This window comes from Pteronotus mesoamericanus, unplaced genomic scaffold (genome assembly GCF_021234165.1).
Source record: "Pteronotus mesoamericanus isolate MK-2021 breed Mesoamerican mustached bat unplaced genomic scaffold, CSHL_Meso_final scaffold_85, whole genome shotgun sequence".
In the NCBI taxonomy this organism is placed as follows: domain Eukaryota; kingdom Metazoa; phylum Chordata; class Mammalia; order Chiroptera; family Mormoopidae; genus Pteronotus; species Pteronotus mesoamericanus.
In genome coordinates, this window is record NW_026555329.1 from 68,843,609 (window position 1) to 68,866,292 (window position 22,684).

Consider the following 22,684-nt stretch of genomic DNA (forward strand, 5'->3'; position numbering starts at 1 on the left):
TAGAGTATTTGGAGAAGAGCAATATAAGCATATGTACAATTACTCTCCATGCAGGCCTCAAATTACATATAAATTCCTAATGTGAGAGAGTACTTCGAGGTGTTGAAAAGCAAGGAAAAGTGAGGACATTTTGCAAGTCTCTGCCAAAAATGGGATTTTTTTTTTAAATATGCACATATCTGCCCTAAAGACACAAAATAAATGTGTTGATTTAAAGTATTAGACACCTGACAAATTGGTATGTTATGTAGTATATATGATATTTTAGTAACAGTCTTTAATTTCCTAACTTTTATTTTAAAGTCATTTCAAACTTACAAAAAAAGTACCTGAATACCAGAAAAAAAAATCCACATGTACCCTTCACCCACATTTCCTAATTACCATTTCACCAGATATATCTTATCATTCTTTCTCTACACACGCACACAAAGTTTTCTTCTGAAACATGTGACAGTATGTTGCAGAAATAATGCCCTTTAACCCTGAATAGTCCGGCGTGATTTTCAAAACACAAGGACAATCTCTTAGGTAAGCACAGTAAAAGGATCAAAATTAAGTAATTAAGAGTCATACAATACTATGATCCACAGACCCTATTCTATTTTGCCAGCTGTCCATACATCTTTTTTTAAGGGAAAAAATCTGATTCAGATCTAATCCAAGATCATACACATTTAGTTACATTTCTTTAGATGCATGATTTAATTTATTGAAGGCAAACTCAGACTTAATAAACCCAGGGGAAAGAGTGCCCAACAATGTTATCCTACTCAACTTTTTGGTACTATTTACTTGTTCTTCTATATTTATAGTAAATATGGAAATGGTCTTCCATATTTTAAAAAAAAAGGAGAGGCCTACTTACACTCAGTTAAGTACATGAAATATAATAAGTGCTTTATCACACATAATAAAACTCTCACGAAACTGTGCTGTACTGTGCTATGTGTTAGTTTTGTATACTTCCATCTCTCATTAATCATCAATACCTTGAGAACAACAAGCCTCACTCATCTTTGTATCCCTTATAATTTATACATAACTATGAATGTTTAAAGGGCAAAGCAAGTTTGATGTTCGGAAGATGTTTCAACAGGACAGAAAGAACAGGGTTATCTTTTCAGGTTAAACTCTCCATGAAAGAGAAAAGAGAACTGCACATGAAAACGATTATAGAACAACAGTGTCTGAACGTGAAACAATATCCCTCACTGTGGTGCTAAGCATTTATTTGTAAGAAAGAAAAATACCCTGTATTCCGCACCTCCACTACTAACCTCTGGACAGTGACTGTCTGGTCCAAGTTTCTTTCACAGCTGCCATATTCTGTTGACCCTAAGATGCACCTTCATTCACATTTTAACAGCTCTGATACTGAGAGCATGTTACTCTTGCTATGGGCCGCATGGCAATCGTAACACGGTTCCTGACACTGTCTATGAAAGATCAAGAAAGCTACCACATCCGAACATGCAGAATGAGCGTCGGCGGCTTGGGAGAGCACCCCAACGCCCATAATGAAGCACTCTTCAGAAGTGCTGTATCACTAGCACTCTCTCGGCGCACAGGGTGAGAGTGTGTGGGGATACACTGACACGGGCAGCCCGGAGCCGGAAAGGGGTTCCTAGACTTGCACTCTGAACGGGAGCACGTTTCAAGAACGTCATAACCAATTCATTTCACTTCAATTTTCCTAGCTAATCTCTGTTCTTCCAATAAATATAAAAGTTTATCATAGCTGAATTGTCAAAGGTATTTCTTGACAATCACAGTGTATCTTATAACTAATGGCATCTTAAGATGCAACAGAACACAGCAATTCAAGTGCAGAGGAGAAGGCTGTGCTGTGTTTCGGAAGAACTCCTTCAGCAACAGGCCACAGCCAGGCAGAAAGCCTGATGTGTTACACCTGCCGGCTCTAAACTTCCCAGACCCTGACAAGGGTCTTGCAGGCCAGCAGGGCACTGTAACATTCAAGCAGCCGCTTCTGAGGCTGCATTTCAGAAGGCAGTATCTCTATTTCCATAATAACATGCTCCTGGCTCATAACAAGGCGGGCAAACCACAGGGGGAGACGGCATGACACACACCCCCCTACAAACCAAAACACAGCTGGCACGTTAAATTTAGACATGCCACCCTTGACAGTACCCTTTTAATTACTATTTTTCCCTAATTCTCTAGCATGTTTTTTTTAAAAACCTAGAAGCTGCCAACAAAATTTTTTGTTGCCGTTGGCCAAGTTATTCTTAAGCATCATATCCAAATAATGAAACACAATTATTTTAAAACATGAGATCTTTAAAAATGCATATCCTTGCACCTTGACCATTTTTATGTATTTTTATCTAATTTTAAAATTGTGTGTATTAGATCTAGGCATCTATATGAATACATTTTTACAGATAAAGGTATTTATCAGACTGCATGGAGATAAACTTCAAATGACAATTTCCATTTATAAATGTTCAAAGACATTTCATAATAAGTTCATAATTATTATATAATTACATATAATTGTATAACTATGACTCCAATGGTAAATATACGCAGCTGCAAACTCATTCGTTCAAAAAATGTTTTGCCTAGGTCAGGTGTTGGTATTCAAAGACAAAGGAAAATCGTTCTTCTCTGAAAAGCTCACACTCTCTCCAAGGAATCTGAGAGGTCAGAGTCCACTGCACCATTTGACAGAAAGAACACTAAGGCCCAGAGAGAGAGAGAGAGATAGAGAGAGAGAGAGAGAGAAACCTACCAGAGGGAAAATGGCTAGTTACTAAGAAGATTAAGAGCGGAAGTCAGATCTCATTTCCAATCAGCAATCTTATTTAAATTTAAATTAGTCTCTATTAAACAATGTCCTGGGTATTAGGTTACCCCAGGGATGATCAGTAGCAATTTTATAGATGAGGAAACTCGGTGGCTGGCCCATGGCGACTCGGACGGACAGGTCCCAAAGCGCCAGGACCACACTGCCTCTCAGTCGCTCTGCAGCAACAGATCTTTAAAGCCACCACCACACTTGGAAAAAGGGGTGAACAACAGACAACCAAAATTATATAAACCATTGAAAAAGCGAATTATTACAACACCTTCGCCTCACTGCCCAGGCACGCCAGTCATGGGCACAACAGCAAACAAAAGGAGAGAGTTTCCTTCAACATTAAATGGAACTTCAAGGAACCTACAGTGACATTAAACTGTTAGAATGCAGCTGACACACCTGGCTGGTATGGCTCAGTGGATTGCACGCCAGCCTGCAAACCAAAGGGTCACTGGTTCAATTCCCAGTCAAGGCACGTACCTGGGTTGCAGACCAGGTCCCCAGTAGGGGGTGCACGAGAGACAACCACACATTGATGTTTCTCTCCCTCTCTCGCTAAAAATAAAGTCTTTTTGAAAAAAATGTGGCTGACACACTATTTTCATAGGTGATATTGAATACACACACATTTCTGTGTATGTATATACAAATACTTGCTTTCCTTTGTTTCAACTAAAACTACACAGGACAGTATATCTGAACTCAAATGCTGGAATGTGAAGTGAGGCATTTCGCGCCTCTCGCAAGACATAAGGAACCCTTGTACAGAGGGGCCGACCTGGACTGCAAGCTGTAGGAAGGTGCCAACACCTCAGTGGTACCAAAGCTCATTGTAAATTCACCATTAAAAAGTGAAATCATATTTGGGTTTCAAGTTAACCCAAAAACCCATTATAAGCCTGAAGAATTATTCTAAGGATATTATTTTCAGTTGCTCCATTCCTTTTTGGGGAAAATGCACTCTGACTCCCTTGGTCTGATAACAGGGAACTGGCAAGAAGGAGCAGTGACTCGAGCGTGTAGCCCGTCACTGCTAGACATCACCAATTAGAGAACGCTGGGGTTCAGAGAGGTTCAACACACCCCAGGTCACACCACAGCAACGGGCAGAGCTGAAGATCCAGGCTCAGTCATGTCAGGACCTCAGTGTCCATCACTATCCTGCTCCGTCCCCCAAACCATAATGCTGGGCTACTGAATAATTCAGTATATTTAATTAATTGGTGTCTGAGCTACCCCTTAGGTCATGCACTGTAGCGGGGGGCAGGAGCGGGCAGTGTCTATTTCAACAACTGGGAAGCTCTCCCATCAAACCCTGAGGCCTCTGGCTCTCTCTGGTCTAGTCAGACCTCCATTCATACCTGGAAAGACCTACTACTGATCCAGCCCTGGGCTTAAGCACTGTGTAACACTCTGCTAGTTGCAAGGTAAGTGAAGAGAAATCAAATGCAATGCTTTTGCCATTACAGTCTCTGAAGAAACACTAATAACAATCTGATCCTGATGAAGAGCCACCCGCTGCCACTATTCAAGTTAAATCAGGGTCAAGTAGATCATATCAGCCTTCCCAAAACGTTAGTCTGAAGCATCCTATTTCTTAAGATAGTTGACAATCATATGCAAAGAGAAATGTACACATAATAATGGTAAATGTCCTGAACAAGTACATTTGGTAATATAGTATCAAGAAACAACTGTTTTACTGAAGTTATTTAATGATGATTTCATTCAAGACTTCCTGTGGATAGACTGCATGATGAATACCTTTTAGCTGTGACCTTTGGTCATTTCTCGAGGGCTAAATTTTGCACAAATAAGCACACCAAAATAGGTGCTCCCTGCTGTTTCATCAACACAGAAACTACTAATTCCTACAATGAGGAAAAAGAAAAGCACATTGAACAATTTGTCTAACGGCACAGGTTTTATTAATACATATGGCTTCATAAATGCTTTAGTATAAAACAGACTTTAAAAATAAACTACCTGTGAATGAGAAATAGGAGATCAACAGGCTAAAACACAAATTACATCTACCTCTCTCCTTCAGAAGGTGACAGAAACAGCACCATTCCATTTCTGCGAACGCTATATTTCTTTTTAAGACAAAGCAATGCATTACTCCCTAGAGACAAAATTCTTCAAAAACTTGAAAAATAAAAATGTACTTTTCAAATATACCCAACAGAGCCACTCTACTGACACTGAAATAACTGAGTGCGGCGCTCCCGTGACGGAGGATGAGGCCGCTCCGCAGCGCCCACCAGAGGTTCCCAGGAAGCTCCGAAGGCAGCGCTGAAGTCCTGCTTCACCTACACTCTACGGAGCTCCAGGTCCAAATTCTAAAACGGCCCAAGCAATATATAATGCAAGTCCTTAGGTATATATTGTGAGAACAGAAAAAAACATTGTGCATTCGAAAATACTCTTTAAAAACCCGACAAGATTTCAGAGGTATTTTTACAGCTTTATTGAGATAAACCATATATGCCACAAAATTCGCCTGTGTAGCATACAGTTCAAAGGCTTTTTCGAATACTTACAGACTTGTACAACGTCTGTAGCCCCTCCCTGTTGGCCATGCACACTCACCACCCTCGGGCCTAGGCAAATCACTCATCTACTTTCTGTCTCTAAGGATTTGTTTACACTAGATGTTTCATAAAAACGAGATCATACAATGCGCGGTCTTTTGTGCCTGGCTTCTTTCACTGAACACAACACTTCTGAGGTCAGAAGTATTGTGAAGAAGCTGGGGATGCTCTCGGGTCCTTCCACTCACTCATTCCATTGTCAAGGCTTTCTTGAGCCCCTTCTCCAGATGAGATATAGGCCACATGGGTCACATTGGGACTGGGGGCTTTCAAATGTTAATTCCACCCTCAAAAAGCTAACTGCAAAGTAAGGTGCTAACACAGCTATAAATAAGTATTTTTTAAATACAAAAAGTAGTGGCTACCAAGTGAAAAATACAAGCAAAATGCCATGTGAGTGTAGAGGAAAGCAAGGTCAGTAGAATCAAGTTCGGATAAGGTCCAGGAATGAGTAAGCCCTTTAGGATTCCAACCACTGCACCCATCATTTTTTCTGCCAAGAAATAGCCTCCCTTTCCCCCCACCCCCACCCCCGCCAGATCAATCCCATCATGTTTGGTGAACTCCTGTTCACCCATCAATATTCAGCTCAAATTCATCGCCTTTCTCATGAAGTCTCCCCTGACCTCCCCAGGCAGAGTTAGTCCTTAATCAGTCCTTTGCACTACATGTGTATCTCCATTACAGCTCACAGTGCATTGCTCTGCTCTGTTGTCTATGAAACCCCAGCACTTAGCAGAGTGTCTGGCACACGGCCAGGTCTAAATAAATGATTGTTGGAACAAGGGCAAAGAAAACCAAGTGAAAGGCAAAGAGGGTAGACAGGAAGGTTGCCAGAATCAACCTGAAGTGTGTGAAAGGTGGCAGGAAAGTTATAGCCCAAGACACTACATTAAAGAAGGAAAAGCGAACGTGACATTTATCGATCACCTGTTATGTTTCATTTAGTCTCCATGGCAACCATGTGAAATTAGTCTATCCATTTTATTCTGGAGGAAACTGAGATAACTTAGGCAAGATCACACAACTGTTAAGTGACAAAAGCTCTTTGAACACAAAACACACACACACACACACACACACACACTTTCCATTTCCTATTTGCAGAAAGAGAGGGTCATCTCCTCTGGACCCCGTTTCTGAAAGCTCTCAGTCACGGCACACCACTGCTGGCAAAGGGCAGGTGGTGCTTTCAGTGGACCTGGGGAGCCTCCACCCTGGGTCTGGGGAGGCTGGTACCAACCAGGCCTCCTGAAATACGTCAGAATGATGCTGCAGGCGGGAGTACCGGGGAGGCCTTTGCGACAGTTCAGATGAAAGAATTTTACTTGGGTGGAAAGACAACAATTACTTCCCAATCGAAATATAGTATCACTTTTGAAAGTTTTAGTTCAAAGTCCTGTAAGTAATAATCAACAGTACAAGCGCACAATTTTTTAAAAAAACTGTTTTAAAAAGTTTTACATCATCATTTTTGCAAAATGATGAACATGGGTTATGAAATAATGGCTATGTCGGTAGAGGCAGAATGTTTAATAGCACAGGAAAAAAATTAGAAGGATCAATTTATCATGTATATGTTTACCAGGCTAGAAAAAACATTATTTTTTAATTATGCAGTTCATCTTTTTCTTAGAGTCTTTTATTAAACAAACTAATAAAATATGTCAAAGGTCAAAAATAATCATGGAAAGAGGATTACAACTTCCCATTACCTTATAATAAACACTCTAAAAAAGTTTATGAGAAAGAATATTAGAACAACTTTTTTAGAAAAGTTTCATAAAGATGTCACAAAAGCAGTTTATGAGCTCGATCTCATAAAATTCCCAGAAAAGTCAACATGTTATTTAGAAAAATTAAAGAAAAACATTGTGCCCAATGGGTATCTGTGTTGTCCCACAAAATTAAACAAAATCTGCTCAGCCAGCCTTGTTTTTCCTACCAGGAAAAAATAAGTGTTGATCATCAGCCTTATCATGTCTGCAACTGTGCATGCACACAAAGTGAGTAAGCCAGCTCTTCTTGTTAAAAACACAGGTTTTATTAGGGAAATAAACTGAGGGCTGTTGCAGGTATTTTGTTAGAATGATTACATGTTGTTGAAACAATTTGTTTAAATAATTATAAGGACAAAAGAATCCATGACCTAGCTGGTTGCATTAATGAAACAACAGAAATGTTTTTGGAGGACTATTTTACATACTGCTTTAATATTTTTATTTAAATCAAACCTATCCTAACTACAGTAATTGATTTTCATATAACGCCTCAGGTCCATCCTCAAAAGTGACACACAGAAATTAATATTTTATCTCATTTTTTAAAGTCATGAGAAGACTGTTATGTCAACAGAAGGACCAAGTCTACCTAAAGAATGTAACTGAGCGTGACTGCGAGACCAAGCTGACATATTTGTATGCATTACCTTTACAGTAGCACGTGGCTATGAGGTGAAAATGGGATGCGCTGGGTAAATGCCCAGAAGAGCTAAGCCAAATTCTTAGCAGCTTTTCTTTAATCATTGTTGGCGAATGCTGATCTATTTATGGTCTGAACACACAGGGGAGCCAGCGCCCTGGTCTGCCACTCTCCCCACGGTGGCCCGAGGGGACACAAGCACTGGGTCTTCCCTCCAATTCCTAACCAGAAGCCAACCAAACCTCCAAGTTCCTGAGCCTCCCAGGTTTCAAAAAGCTGGTCCCAGGGACTTGGGCAAGAGCAGAGAGACAGCCCTTTCAGGAAGAAAAAGTGTCACCGTGGAGTCAGAGGCTGAGATGCAGCATGAGAACAGCCCCCAGGATAACAGCCAGTGACGAGGAGCTCTGCTCTCACGGGTGCCTCTGCTCTGACAACAGGACATCCGGGGGCCCTCCTAGGGGATGAAGCCCGAGCTAAGGAGCTGCTTTCCCAAGTCAGAGGCCTCGGCCCAGATCTCTGCACCTAACCTCGCCTCCCCGTCCTATCCTAAAACCCCAGGGCCCAGGCTGGCTTTGACCCGACGGGAAGGAGAGCGAGGGGGGCTGCAGGAACTGAGTGCAGGGCCCTCCGGGGAAAACCCCAAATCGCCTCAGCTCTCCCCAGCACGTACCAAGTCTGCTTAGATTATCTTTTCTAAACTAATTAATAACTAGAAACGGGCTGTCAATCTCCGTATCACTGTTTCCAAGTTAGGGCCTCACTTCCTGGCTACTACACCCCCCAAACTGGTGCCTTTCACAAGATGGCGCTCGAGAGCGTGCCTCTTACAGCGGGGCTTCGCCGGGTGGCTGTGGTTAAGACCGGAGGCTGGCAAAGCACTGTGTGCGCACCGTGCACCAAACCCAAATGCCTCGCACCCACGCCCAGGGAAACAAGTTTCAGAGAAAGGCCCCGCCTCCTGTGTCAGGCTGACATGTGCACCTACACGCGTAACCTGATCTGCTTCAGCTCCTTCATTCCACAAATAGTCTTTGAGCACCTAATGTCGTAATACAGTCACTGTGGCTGAGGGTCCAGGAGGTGAGTAACAGCCATTCCCTGCCTCAAAGGCTCATAATCCAGTAGGAAGGACAGTCAAGTAAATGTGTAATCACAACATAATGAAGCATATGCTACAACAAGGACTTGCTGACACAAGAAAAGGAAAGTCTTCAAAGAAGGCATTGGCTTGGGAAGCCCGTGGGAGGTGATGGGGAAATGGCTCTCCGTCTCACCCCTCTGAGACTTCCTTTTATCCCACCTGCCTTATCACCTGACTTCAACAGGTCAATGTTTACAGACAGCAAAGACAGACCTATCACTGCCTTTCCCTCAGCAAAGGGAAGTCTACACCAAAGCAAGGGAAAGTACAAAAAGAAGTACCATAAAAGGACGTCCTCAGAGGTCAAATGAGTAAAAGCTGTGGAATCTGAGGAACAGACAAATGACAAATGATAGAACAAGTACACACAGGGACCCCACAAGAGGGGCATCTAACCCAGACTTGGTGTCAGAAAAAATGTCCCTAGAAAAGTGATTTCTAGGCAGTGACCTGAACAATGAGGAACAATTAGCCAGATAAAAGACAGGCAGGAGGTGGGGGCAGGGGCGTGGGGAGTGGAGCTGGGGAGGGCAGTTGGCAAAAAATGTTCACACAGAAAAGAACACCACATTCACAGAGCCAAAAAGGACAAGTTCAGGGACACTCAAGAACGTCAGTGTGACTGCACGGAGTTCGCCATGAGAGAAGGGGATCCAGAGACGATGCAGGAGACTCAAGTAGGAGACAGGCTGTGCAGGACCTAGCTGACTACGTTGAAGAAGTTTTTGTTATCCTAAGAGGGAGAGGAAGCCTTGGGTTTTAAACAAAAGAAGGACAGGACGGGTTTTAAGTTTTGGAAAGAGAACTAGGGCTGCGGTGAGAACAGACTGGGGAACGCAAAAGAGCGAAGGGGCATGAAGTGAGGAGCAGACGCAGTCCGCCAGCCCCCCGCCAAGTCAGCAGACCTTCGGCAGCGCCCCCAGCCAAGTCGGCATGCCTTTGGCGGCCCTCTGCCGCCCCACCGCAGAGCGTCCGGGGGGCACTCTGCCCACCTCACTGTGCCCTTAAGTAAGGAGATCGTTATTATTACTACCCTGCAACGTAATTTCAACCTCCAATCAGTTGATGCAGGCTAATTAAAACCCCTATTTCAATTAACAGTGTACTCAGGGGACCCCGGGCATGAAGAACCAGAATACTGTCTTACGCGTGCCATAGCGATTCTGTGAAAAAATCTTACCGTACTGACCCCTACGGGTTCGCAGTGCTTTTCAAGGAACACTCAAGTACCATGACAGCTGTCAACAAAGGGTCAAGTAGCCCTGGGGGCAGAAGAGGTTTAAAAGGGGGACTTAAAAGCACTCATTGTTCCCTGGTAGCCCTGACCTGGACTAATACAGAGCCTGTACAAATAATTCTGAATAAACCAGGGAGACAGAGAAGGGGAGGGGGAAGAAATGAAACGCTGGGTCAGACCTTATTTTTTAAAATGGTTTTTACAAGGGAAAACATCATCAACAACAATAACCTGCTTGTTGGGTTGACGGCTGGAAGGGTCAATGGATTGATTCGGAATACCTCTGCTTGCAGTAGGAAAATGTACATTTGAAACTCTCATGGGCAATTTATTTTAAGAAATCTGGGCCATCCAGATGATGCCCTAAAGGTCTATCCAATTCCAAGAAAGGCAAAAAATATTGTTAATCAAGCATTTATTTTACCACTGGCATATTAAGTTTAAATCAAAAATACTATTTTTATCTACAGTATGTCCTATACTGTAAAATGCATTAGAACTGCTTATATAACCAATATCTCATATTTTATTTTATAAACCTTGAAGCATGATTATGCAACTGATACTTTACAGCTGTTTTCTCTTTATGGTTTATATTATCGGTGACATCCACGACTTAGTTGATTGTTATGACAATAACAACACTTGTGTCCAAAATCTACTGTAGCAAAAAAATGGGGCGTTTCTTTAAAATAGCTTCTCTTTTTCTACATGGTCACTGAAGTGATTACCTTTCAGCTCCTGAGTACTGTGACTTCTTGGCATTACTTTATTTCTTTTTTTTTATTTTTTACTTACTGATTTTAGAGAAATAGAGGAAGGAAGTGGGAAGGAGAGAGAGAGAGAGAGAGAAACATCAGTTCGTTGTTCCACTTACTTAAACATTCATTGGTTGCTTCTAATACGTGCCCTGAGCAGAGGCAGAACCTGTAACCTTGGCGTAATGGGATGACGCTCTAAGCAACTGAGCCACCAGGCCAGGAACATTACTATTTCTGATCTAAGGGTGACCTAACAAAACAGCTGCTTCTTTCTAATAATTTAGGCACAAGTAGGAAGATTCTGACCCGCTTGATTTCATACTACTTGGGAGCATAATGGAAAGTAAATTACGGTACCATAGTCATAGCACAGGGACCTCTGAGGTCTTAATAAGCATCTGAGGCCAGTGGTCAATCAGTCAACTAGGAAATCGAAGTTCCAAGTCCCAGCAAACTACTGACAGTGTGACACACTAACATTTCAGCACCTACGGAGCTTCTCTCTCCATGATCCCTTTCCTCTACTGGTGCAGCCTTTTCTTTTCTGCAGGACTCCCCTCTCACCACCCAAAAATACCATGGCATATAAACTACACTGTCGAAGATGTGTTGTTCCATTTTTCTAAGTTTTCTATGCTCTCTCCTCAATTTTAAAATAAAGTGAGTTTAAATTTGTCCTGCTTTCTCAAAATTAAATACCACACACAGAGTGATGAATCAAACGGTGTCAAGGAAAGCGCCCTGGACCACGGGAGAAAAGCGACGGAAGGGTGAGTCAAGGACGGCCAGCGCCCCGCCAAGCGGCCTGGTCAGCAAACCCTCCCCACGCTCCCCCGCCCGCCAGTTCTACCTCCGCTTTGTGGCCACTGCCTTCCATTCCTGCGATTTCCACCTCATCCTCTACACTGTCCTTCCGAGAACCGGCGGGACTCACTTCCCCTTCCCTGCACCCTACACTGCCTCAAGCAGCAAAGAATGACCTTTCTTAGGTGGGGGTTGGGGGAGCTATAGGGCCAATTAAGGACAAACGAAAAACAGAAATGCTTATGGGGCTGCTGATTTTATTCATGAAAATAAAAATGGGTTCATTTAGTACTATGGCGGAAAACATATTCTTACCATTTAGATTTTTTTGTTAAATATAAAAATACCAATGAGGAAATCAGCACTGCATTTTCAGCTATTAAAATATTAATATCTGAGAATATTTAAAAAGCAACTAATGCAACTTTTTTTTTTAACCCTCACTGGAAGATATGTTTATTGATTTGAGAGAGAGAGAGAAAAGGAAGGAGGGAGAGGGAAGGTGGGGCAGAGAGAGAGAAACAAACATCAATCAGTTGCCTCCCGCATGCACCCCAACTGAGGATCTAACTTGCAACCAAGGTATGTGCCCTGACCAGGAATCAAACCCACAACCCTTTGCTGTAGAGGACGATACACCAACTAACTGAGCCACCCAACCAGGATGAATGCAACTTTTAAACTTGTATCCTAAAATTAAACAGACCTGCTCAGTGATCACTGGGCCTCACAGGATAAAATTAAGTTCCTTAACTTGTCCATCTTTCCAGCCCATGCGACACCCACATGTACTCTTTGTCTGAATTAGTCTGGTCTGTGTCCTGACTCTACCAGGAACACCTTCAACACCAACACCCCCGTCTTATCCTCAAGGTCTGGCCCAAGTCCACCGCCCCCGATGCCTACCGCCCCCGATGCTTGCCAGCCCAAGCTCTTGATCTTTTTTTCTCTGAATTCCTAAAGCACTTGCTAGACCTCTTACATGTCCTATCTCACGTATTCATTCACCTAACTCAAAAGTGTTAACTGAGCAGGCGAAGGGTACTAAACTAGTACTTATTTACTACATAGCTGCATGCTAATACCTGTTGACTGATGAAGCAAACAAGTTCAATCATCCATTAAATGTAGACTATTTATGGATTTGTTTTTAAGAACCAACTATACTAACCACAGAATTTTATTAATATTTAAATCATACCTTTAAATCAATAGTATATACATTTCTCCCTTTTAGGAAATGTCAGGCAAATTATTACAGCACACAAAAAAAGAAAGTGGAGCACTGAGACACTGGCATCAATAAATTTTCAGATATTTAAATTTACAAAATTAGATATTGCAGCTCCATTCAGTTCTTGTAACTCAAGTCAAAGGAAAAAGAATAGCTTGTGTACTGTGAACTCTCTCTACAGTGTTATGTCTAAATGAGCCCCAAAGAGCAGCTATGACCCAGTAATTCCACTTCTAAAAATATATCCAAAGAAACCCGAAACACTAATATGAAAGAATATATGCACCCCTGTGTTGCAACGTTATTTACAAAAGCAAACATCTGGATATAGCCCAAGTGCCCATCAGTAAATGAGTAGATAAAAAAGATTTGGTACGTTTACACAATGAAATACTACTAGGCCACAAAAAAGAAAGCAAGCTACCATTTGCGTCGGCATGGATGGACCTGGAGAGTATTATGCTCAGTGAAGTAAGCCAGTCAGAAAAAGACAAATATCCTATGATTCCACTTGTATGTGGAATCTAATGAACAAAATAAACAAACAAAATAGAAACAGACTGACAGATACAGAGAACAGACTGACAACTGTCAGGGAGGAGAGGGTGTCGGGAAACTGGGTGAAAAAGGTGAAGGGATTAAGTGGAAAAAAAAATCTCATTGACACAGACAATGATATAGTGATTACAAGAGGGAGAGGAGGGGGAGGGAGGGAGGGAGTGTAAAAATAAATAAACGGTGATGGAAAGAGACTTGACTTTGGATGTTGACCACATAATGCAGTATACAGATAATCTATTATAGAATTGCACACCTGAAAGCTATAGTTTTATTAACCAATTTCACCCCAACAAATTCAATAAAAATTAAAAATAAATAAGTAAAATCAAAAGATTCACTAGTGAAAAGGTAAGACTATAACCATGTGCAATGGCATCCCCTATGTCAGCCTAAAAAAGAAAACTCTCTATTGTAAAAGCAAACCAATATATTTGAGATAAGACATTACACAGCAAAGAATTTGATGCAGCAATGACACAGTTAATTTCTTTACAGCACATTCATTTATTAAAGTGGCATTACAATCTGCCGTGTGTCACACAGTATATTACTTTGCCTGAACAGCTTACATGGAAATACTTATTGCAACGAGTCATTGATCTGGTTCAAGGTTTGGCAAAAAATAGTCTCAGGAAAGTCTTTAGAGTAACTCACTTTCTTACAGAATAAATTATATTCTCAAAACTACATATATGACAAAACTTAGTTCCTATATACATAAATTCTGGGGCTCTCAGTCCATCAAACGTACTGCCCTACATTCACACATATGAATAGCCTAGGGCTGATATGAATTACAGCTTTGTAAGGAACAAAGCATTTTAATAAATATTAAAATTTCAGCTCACATTTAATGTAATTCACCTGACACTGAAAGTGTAGAAAAAGCAGTGACATTTTTATCAATGTTTTTGTAGACTTGAAAAATTATTTCATAACACATCTAAATTATAAATCTGAAGAAATCTATTATTGAGAACTAACAAAACCCCAAATGAGACAAATGCTGATGAGAACAAACTATGAGGCTTTCTACTTTTATACACCAATTTTTTTAAATCTTATGGAGAATAAATCTTTATTAATTTACACAATCATAGTCTAACTGCATTCTCAGCCTACACGCAAAATCATTTCAAAATAGCACGGCAAATCTTAGTTCTTTTCTTAGGTTGGGTTGTAAAAGGAGGGGAAATGTGTTCAAAGAACCTGCACTATCAGTCTTGTTAAGCCTTTTTCAAATGGTACAGACGGAATTTATATGGCACATGAAGGTACACAGGTGTGCCCCGCTACTCCGAGCCTAAGGATTCAATACCTTACACACAAGTTAGGACGTTGTGCTAAAGACTGAGATGAAAATAGTATTCCTCAGGGAAATACTCGCTGACGTTTCCATGTAAGGCTGGAAACAAGAATCAAACACACAAGAGCCATCTACCTCCACAACCCCAGCCACCATATCATTAAAATCATCGGACGAGGATCACAATGCTAAGCACTGATACAGCCTAGACGAGAGCTGATGAAAAAATCCTGTCTGCACTGTCTGCTATGGTAGCCACTGGTCACGTGTGTTACCGAGCACTGAAATGTGACTAGGGCAACTGAGGAGCTGCAATTTTTATTTTATTTCTTGTTTATTAATTTTAATTTAAGTCTTAAGGCCACATGTGACTAGTGGATAGCATTTAGGGTGAAGTTCTAGCCTGACCACCAAAACACAGAGTGGTAGGTGTTCAAAGAGTTTCCAGTGCCCGGGCTGGTCCGAAGAGTTCATCCGCCACGTCAAACCCAGACACGGGAAAGGGTGGACGCTCGGTGCAGCCAGCAACCATGCCAATGCCAGTGTCAGGCCCTGAAGGCCACCATGGGCATTGACAGAAAGCCTCCCCTCCCACACCCGCTCTTTCAAAGGACTAGTGTGAAGAAGCCAGCCAAGAAGAAAAACACTTTCTCTCCTTCAACTCAGTACTGAATGAGAACCAATACAAAAAAAAAAAAAAAACCCCAACCTAGAAGAATCAACCATCACTTATAGATAGAAGGTTCTATCCTGAAATCAAGCAGAGCATCACTAAAAGACAGCTTTGTCCCTCCAACTAGCTTCTGTCACATCCCTTCTGCAAGGGAAGCAAGGCATCATTCAAATTATAATAAAACAGGGTGCTTAACAGCACTTGCTCTGGAGTCTAACGGACTCAATTCAACTATCACCTTCACTGCTTACCAGCTGTGTGTCTGTGGGCAAGTCAATTAATCACTTTAAGTCTCATTTTCCTTTTTTGTAAAATGGGATAATAACTGTACCTTCTTCACAGGGTTGTAAGAACTACAAGAGATAAAATATATAAAGGATTTGGCAGACTAGCTGGCACATAGTAAACACTATTTAAGTATTATTTATCAGTATTTCATCATTATTTTATCATCATCATCATCATCATCATCCTATCTCCTTAGCACAATAGGTAAAAAAAGCTACCTCGAACAAATCATATTTCAGATCAAATCCCAGTTTTACAAATATCCATACATCTAGATGATGTTGGAAAAGCAGGAAGAAATCGGTCACGCTGTGCCTCGAAGGCCAAGGAAAGCAGTTCAAATTAAATGCTGTGTACCACTGAGGTCCACGAAGGGGATGCGACATGAACTAATTTCTTTTTTTTAAGGTTGCTGAAGCGCCTGTGTGCAAGGCAACATGTAAGGACACAGAAGCAGAAGCAGGAAGCCAGTGAAGCGGCGTCTGCAGAAGAGATGCTGGTTACCTGGACAGGAGCTGCACCAGTGAAGACAGATGTGAAAGAACCTAGTCAGCATATTTGGGTGGTGATGTCGACATGACTAGCTACCGCATTTTGCTGGGCATAATGTGCACTTTTTGCCCAAATTTTTGAGGGAAAAATTAAGATACGCATTATACATGAGTAGTGCCTGAAATACCTTGTATCTGCTCTTGTATTTTGTAATTATCTTACATAAAATTTCTTGTACCATAATGTGTTCAAAAATAATGCTAAAATTCCTTTATAATACCAAAAAAAGGAGCTACATATAAATAAACAAATAACTGAATTAAAAAACTTAAACGAAAAATTTTTTTTCCTGAAAGTTTGGGCCAAAAAAGTGGGTGTGTATTATACATGGCAAAATATGGTATACAAGAAGTAAGAAAAAGAGGAAACAGGAATGAACAGGTTTGGGGCTAGTGGAGAACAGACGCAACTGTGAAGAAGGGAAAAAAAGGTTTTGGCTGTTTTAAGTTGAATATCTCTACGTGGAGATTCCGAGTAGGTAGATGTCTAAGTTGAATTTCAGGGAGAGGTCAGGGCTAGAGAAGGAATTTCAGGAGTCACAAGCATCTACACAATGATTCAAAAGGCATACAATCAGATGACAATACTCAGTGGAAACCAGCAAAGCAGACTAGGCTGAGGACGCAAGTAGGGCGAGAGGAAAACCAAGAGGGCAGCCCAGGAGCCAAAGAAAGCGTTTCCAGCCAAGAGGGATTAGTCACTTTCTATCTAGTATCAATGAACTGTGAACCCTTCTGAATGCTCCCACTAAACAAGAAGTTTCAAAAAGGCAAGAAGTATTTATGTTTCAATTTTTCCCAGTACCTTCTGCCATAAACCTATCAGAAGCTGAATTCATAGCTACTGACTCAATGATTATTAAGAGGGTCACAACTACCTCTGAGTGAATGGCATTTAGGCAGTCTCTCATCTTTCTCGATGTATTTCACAATTTGTAGCCAAATTTATTATACAATACCCCCTTTCTAATAAACACAGAATATTCTCATTTAGTCTGCGATTAACAATCCTATTTTCTCATTGCCACTTTACCAATAAACAGCATAATGTTTATTTGGAATAATGTCCATTCATTAAACTAGGCAACAAGAGCAGTGCCAGGCACATAGCAGGTGCTCAGTGAATATTAGCTGGATGAATAGATGGATCAGGAAGGAAAGAAGAAAGAGAAATTCTCTTTTATCCTGCACGAGCCACAGATAAAATGAGGCTTAACAATTCTCTATGTATTTTATTTAACATATTTTCATCAATAATTAAAACTGTAAATAAATAAACTGTCTATAAACTTAGAAAAAATCTATTCAAAAATAAAATCATTGGAGACAGTTTACAATTTAGAAATAGTAAATCAATTATTTTCTAAGTTCAATGTTTTTTATAAAATATTTACTAGAAACTTTAATATCTCTGTAAGTAATCCACTTTACACAAAAAGATATGAGGTAACCTTCCAAAGCCTAACAGAGGATTCAGGAGCTGAATGAGAAAAAAAAAATTTTCCAAAACACTGTTTGAAAGTAGAGTCACTAGTGCAAAACCTCTTAAAAGAAATCCTCATCCTGATTTCTAATATTCCCTAGAAAATGTCAAACCTCCAAATAACAAAAGACAAAAGTGCCAAGGATCTTGACTATCAAGTGAATTTTCACCACCTCTAGTCTGTCTGCTAAAAATTCTAAAATTAAGATTCTGCAATACCTGCTGCACCATAAGCACCAGAATACCGCGGAGACTTCGAGCCTGACGGAGACGTTTCCTTCATCCGATCAATCACATTTTCCGAAAGCTGCAAAAGCAACATCAAAATAAAATCAATTATAAAAGAACAAGAGAACAGTACAATAGCATCCAAGTAATTTAATCATCTATATCAATACGTGTGACGAATGACCTAAAGAAATTAAGCTAAATCTAATAGCTATAAAACTAAAAGCAAGTAAGAACAGTTTTAAGACTTCAAGATGCACCCCACAGCACGACTTTTTATTTCTTCTAATGTGCTGCTAATTGCTCATTATAAATAACTCTTCTCCTTATTTTGTACTGTGCATTAAATTGTAATCTGAGAAAATGTAAGCCACCAGAACCCCTTCAACTTTCTTTCCCTAATCCTACAAATTAATTTACTCGTACAACAGGCCTTACCTCCGTCCTTCCCTCCAGCCCCAAAGGAAATGCCAGGTCCTCCCTCCTGTTCAAGGCTAAAACCACGATCAGTCTTTCAAAAGATTTTACTATGCACCCACTGCGTGCCAGGAACTAGGCTAGACGTTAGGCGCTCAACAGTTATCAAGTCGCTTAAAGGGAGTAGAAGAGACAGACAATAGTTATACATTTAAATATGATGGGAAGGGTGTTACTCAAGTCAGCCTGTGATGGAAGTACTCAGAAAGCATGCGGGCAGGGCACCTACTTGTGAAGGTTTAAGGGAAAACAGAGCTTACCCCCATTAGACATCAAGTGGATAACCAGTACAGTTGACATTAAGGCACAGGCTCTGAGGAACTCCCGGGCTTGGAGATTTGAGTCATCGGCACCCCCATTCTATCATATCATCCTTTTTCATTTTCTTTCTAGCACTTACCACTATCTGACGCTTTCTTGTTTACAATCTGCCTTTCACACTAGAAAGCAAGCTCCATGAAAGCAAGCCTGTGGCTGTCCTGTCTGCTGATATCCCCAACAGCTCAGAAAGCCTGGTTAACTGAATAAATGGTTAAATAAATGAATGAAATAATATGGATGAATAAAAGAACAGCTGAAGCAGGAAGCTGGAGAGAGGGCTTAGTGAAAGAGAAATAAGGTTTTAGGTTTTGAATACCCTTCAAGTTAACGGGTTTGAACTCGATCCTGGGGGCACGTGGGCACCACTGCAGGATTGTGAGCAGGGTAACGACACAATCGGATTGACATTTTAGAACGATCATTCTTGATACACTGTATAGAGCAGATTGGACGGGGACAAGGACAGAAGCAGGAGGACCAATTAAGAAGCCATTAAGCATATGTCCACACAAAGACGAACACAGGAATGTTCATAGCATCATTATTCACAATAGCAAGATTGGAAACAAACAAATGTCCATCTACTGGTAAATGGATAAACAAAACATTATACATCCATACTGTGGAATACAATTCAGCAATAAAAAGAAATGAAGTTCTGATATATGCTACAACACAGAAAAACCTAAAGAGCAATCAAAAGGAAGGAAGCCAGATACAAAAGGCCTCATATTGTATAATTCCATTTCCATGAACTCCCAAGAAAAGGCAACTCTATTTAGACAGACAGGAGATCAATGGTCGCCTCAGGCGGGGCTGGGAGTGGGGGTCACCTGTAAGTGGGCACGAGAGCTTACTGGGGCGACGAAAATGTCCTAAAACTGAACTGTGGTGATGGCTGCACAATTTGGTAAACTTATGATTAGGAAGTGTTGTGCACAGAAAGCAGATGAATTTTACAACATGTAAATTATACCATGAAAAAGTTCAGGGGGAAAAAAGCTATTACAGTAATCCAAGGAGAACACGGTCAAGATAGCTCGGATTCAACGTAGCTAACATTCACTGAGTGCCTGTTACGTGCCAGGCACTTCACTAAACTAAGCACTTTACTCGTTTAATGCTTAACAATACTGTAAGATACTTTTCTCATCGCCATTGGATAGGTGAGGAAACTAAAGCACAGCCAGATTTAATAACCTGCCCTGCATTTTACAGTTCAGTAGCAACGAAGCCAGGATTCAAGCCCAGAAAGCCGCGTCTGCAGGCCGCAGGCAGGCATCCCCTTCTCACCGGACTCAGCGTCCGCCGAGACAAGGGGGCACAGCCGGAGTCGTCAAGAACACCCAGGGCCCTGCGTCAGGCACCTGGGTGATCCCCTCCCGGATCTGCAAGGACCTTCTTCCAATTCCCTCTTCCCTAACTCACCACTCCCTGGCTTTGCAACCCAATACAGCAGTGAAAGTGTTCTGGTAAAAGTCACCACTGACCAAATCAATAGCCTTTTGTGTTTATATTTATATAAAGAGGTATCTTTTCTATCTCTATTTATAAAGCACTTCAGTTACGTGGCTCCCCTTTAGCATCTAACACCCTTGGTCGCTACCTTCTTCTGGAAAGCCCTCCCTTGGCTTTTCTGAGAGCCCACAGTCCTGGGTGTGCTAGGACTCTGGTCACCTGCTAGCGCTTTTGCTGGAACCCCCTCTCCTGTCTACCCTACATGCCAGGGGACCCCACATGCTGCTCTTTGCCTTTATCTTCTCCTCACCCACGCGCCCTTGTTGGCACTCTCACCCACTCCCTTCATTTTTCACTGTCCTTGATAGATGAGTGAGTTCTAAATCCACTGTCTCCAGCCAAGACCTGCCTCCCGAAAGGCAAACCCACGCACTGAACTGCCTAACAGAAACCTCCCCCTCAGACCACAAGCATCTCAAACTCAGTGTGTCCCAAACAGAACTCATGTGTGCGAAAAACGTCTCTCTTTCCTCTTGCCTTCCTTACCTCGTTAGTGAGACCACCTCTATCCAGTCTCCTAAATCAAAGCATAGGATAGTCCTCAACTCTTCTCCCTCCCTTGTTCTCTGAGCCATGACTTCCTCAGCCCCTAAATATTTAATGAATCCATCATCTCTTTTCCCATCACGTTTCCCCCCGATAATCCTCCCAAAATGCAAACCTGATTACATAACTCTCTGCTTCAAATCCTTCCATAGTTACATTCTGTTGACAGAAAAGTCCAAATACTTTCCATGGCATTCAAGACTTGCGGCCTAACGCACCAGCCTCAGCTTCCATCCCTTTTCCTAGAATACTTCACACCCTGTTCTCCACACACGCTGGATCCTTGTGTATTGCCTTCTCTTTGCCATTATGCATACCTACATTGTCTTTTCCCCGGCCCCTTCTCAAAACCCAGTTCAAACACCCTAATGCCTTCTCTCACCGGAGTTCCCATTCCTTTCCAAGTCTGCCTAACCAAAGCTACCTTCCTTTGACACACTGTACACTGCACGAATCGCCAATATGGCGCTCCAGCGGTAGAGCAAGCATTTGCCTTGCGGCCTTTCCACAAAACTGTGACTTCCTATATAATAGTGAGTCATTCATTCAAAAAATGTTTACTAGGCCAAGCACTAAGTGAGGCCCTTAGGGTCCATCAGTGAACAAAACAGCGTGTACCTGAACAGTTACTCACATATCAGGATCCAAACCAGAACGGTGGTAAGACAGAGAAGGGAAAGACCCCAGCTCAACGGCTGGGATCTCTGAAGGAAAACCCATAACCCCTTCCCTGCAAGAGAAGAGCAGGTTAGAAAGGGGAGTGCCAGGGCCTGGTGCATTTTCTCTAACAAATGGAAGCCACTGAGATTGTTGCTGAAACTCATCGCAAAGCTCAGCTACAGCTTAGGGGAAACCCTGTAACCCTGACTCTGATCCTCTCGATTTACAGGTGAGAAAAAAAAGAGACCCTGAGTAACGCCCAGTTACTGGTAGCATCAGGGCCACAAGCAATAACCCCAATCTCTACTCCAGTGCTTTCTCTACTATTCAACAATACACTCCTCAACTCCACATGATAAAATAAAAAATACCACTTCCTCTAAAGGGGGTAAAAATGAACCTTATTAAGTTTTAGAATGTCAAAGCTATTTTAATGGCTATATCATGTACTCTATATTTATATTAATATAATATGCTATACAATGTATATTTTACATTGTCATATGTTATATATACTATGTATCACCATGTGTTATATATGGTTATCTACAATATATACTATATATTAGATATCTAATATAACTTGTTTTTAAAGCTAATATATATAAAGCTAATATGGCAAACATAATTTTACATTTGAATTTATATTTCTATATTTCAGGCCAAAGTCACAAAACTACAACTACACTATACATGTATACCTCATCAGAAGTGAGTGTGCTTGCTACAAATCAAGTACAAGCTACCAACCCTCACGGTGACTGAGACTGGCCGCCACAGCTCCAAATACCAATTCATCTACTTCTCACCAAAAGTCATGCCTTGCCATTGTCTGGGGCTGCTTTCAAAATGATTGGTACCAAAAAAAAAAAACCAAAAAACAAAAACAAAACAAAAACCCTCCAATCCTTAAGGCAGCCTCAAAAGTACCATTCCTTCAGAGTAAAACAGAAAGCCTGCCCAGAACAGAGGCCGCCGACTAGCTACAGCCACCCCAGGGAAGCCACGTCGATGGGCCTCACTTTTCTCATCTGAAAACTGGAGGATCACAGG

At 41.4% G+C, this 22,684-nt stretch overlaps 1 protein-coding gene across 1 annotated transcript in view; it reads right to left on the minus strand.

Moving 5' to 3' along the window:
* The window catches only part of CHCHD3 (coiled-coil-helix-coiled-coil-helix domain containing 3), a 271,951-nt gene that overhangs the window by 240,748 nt on the left and 8,519 nt on the right, over positions 1 to 22,684 (minus strand). Inside the window, exon 2 of the mRNA XM_054564249.1 lies at positions 18,101 to 18,188. Coding sequence (XP_054420224.1) covers positions 18,101 to 18,188 — 88 coding nt within the window. The remainder of the gene's footprint in view (positions 1 to 18,100; positions 18,189 to 22,684) is intronic.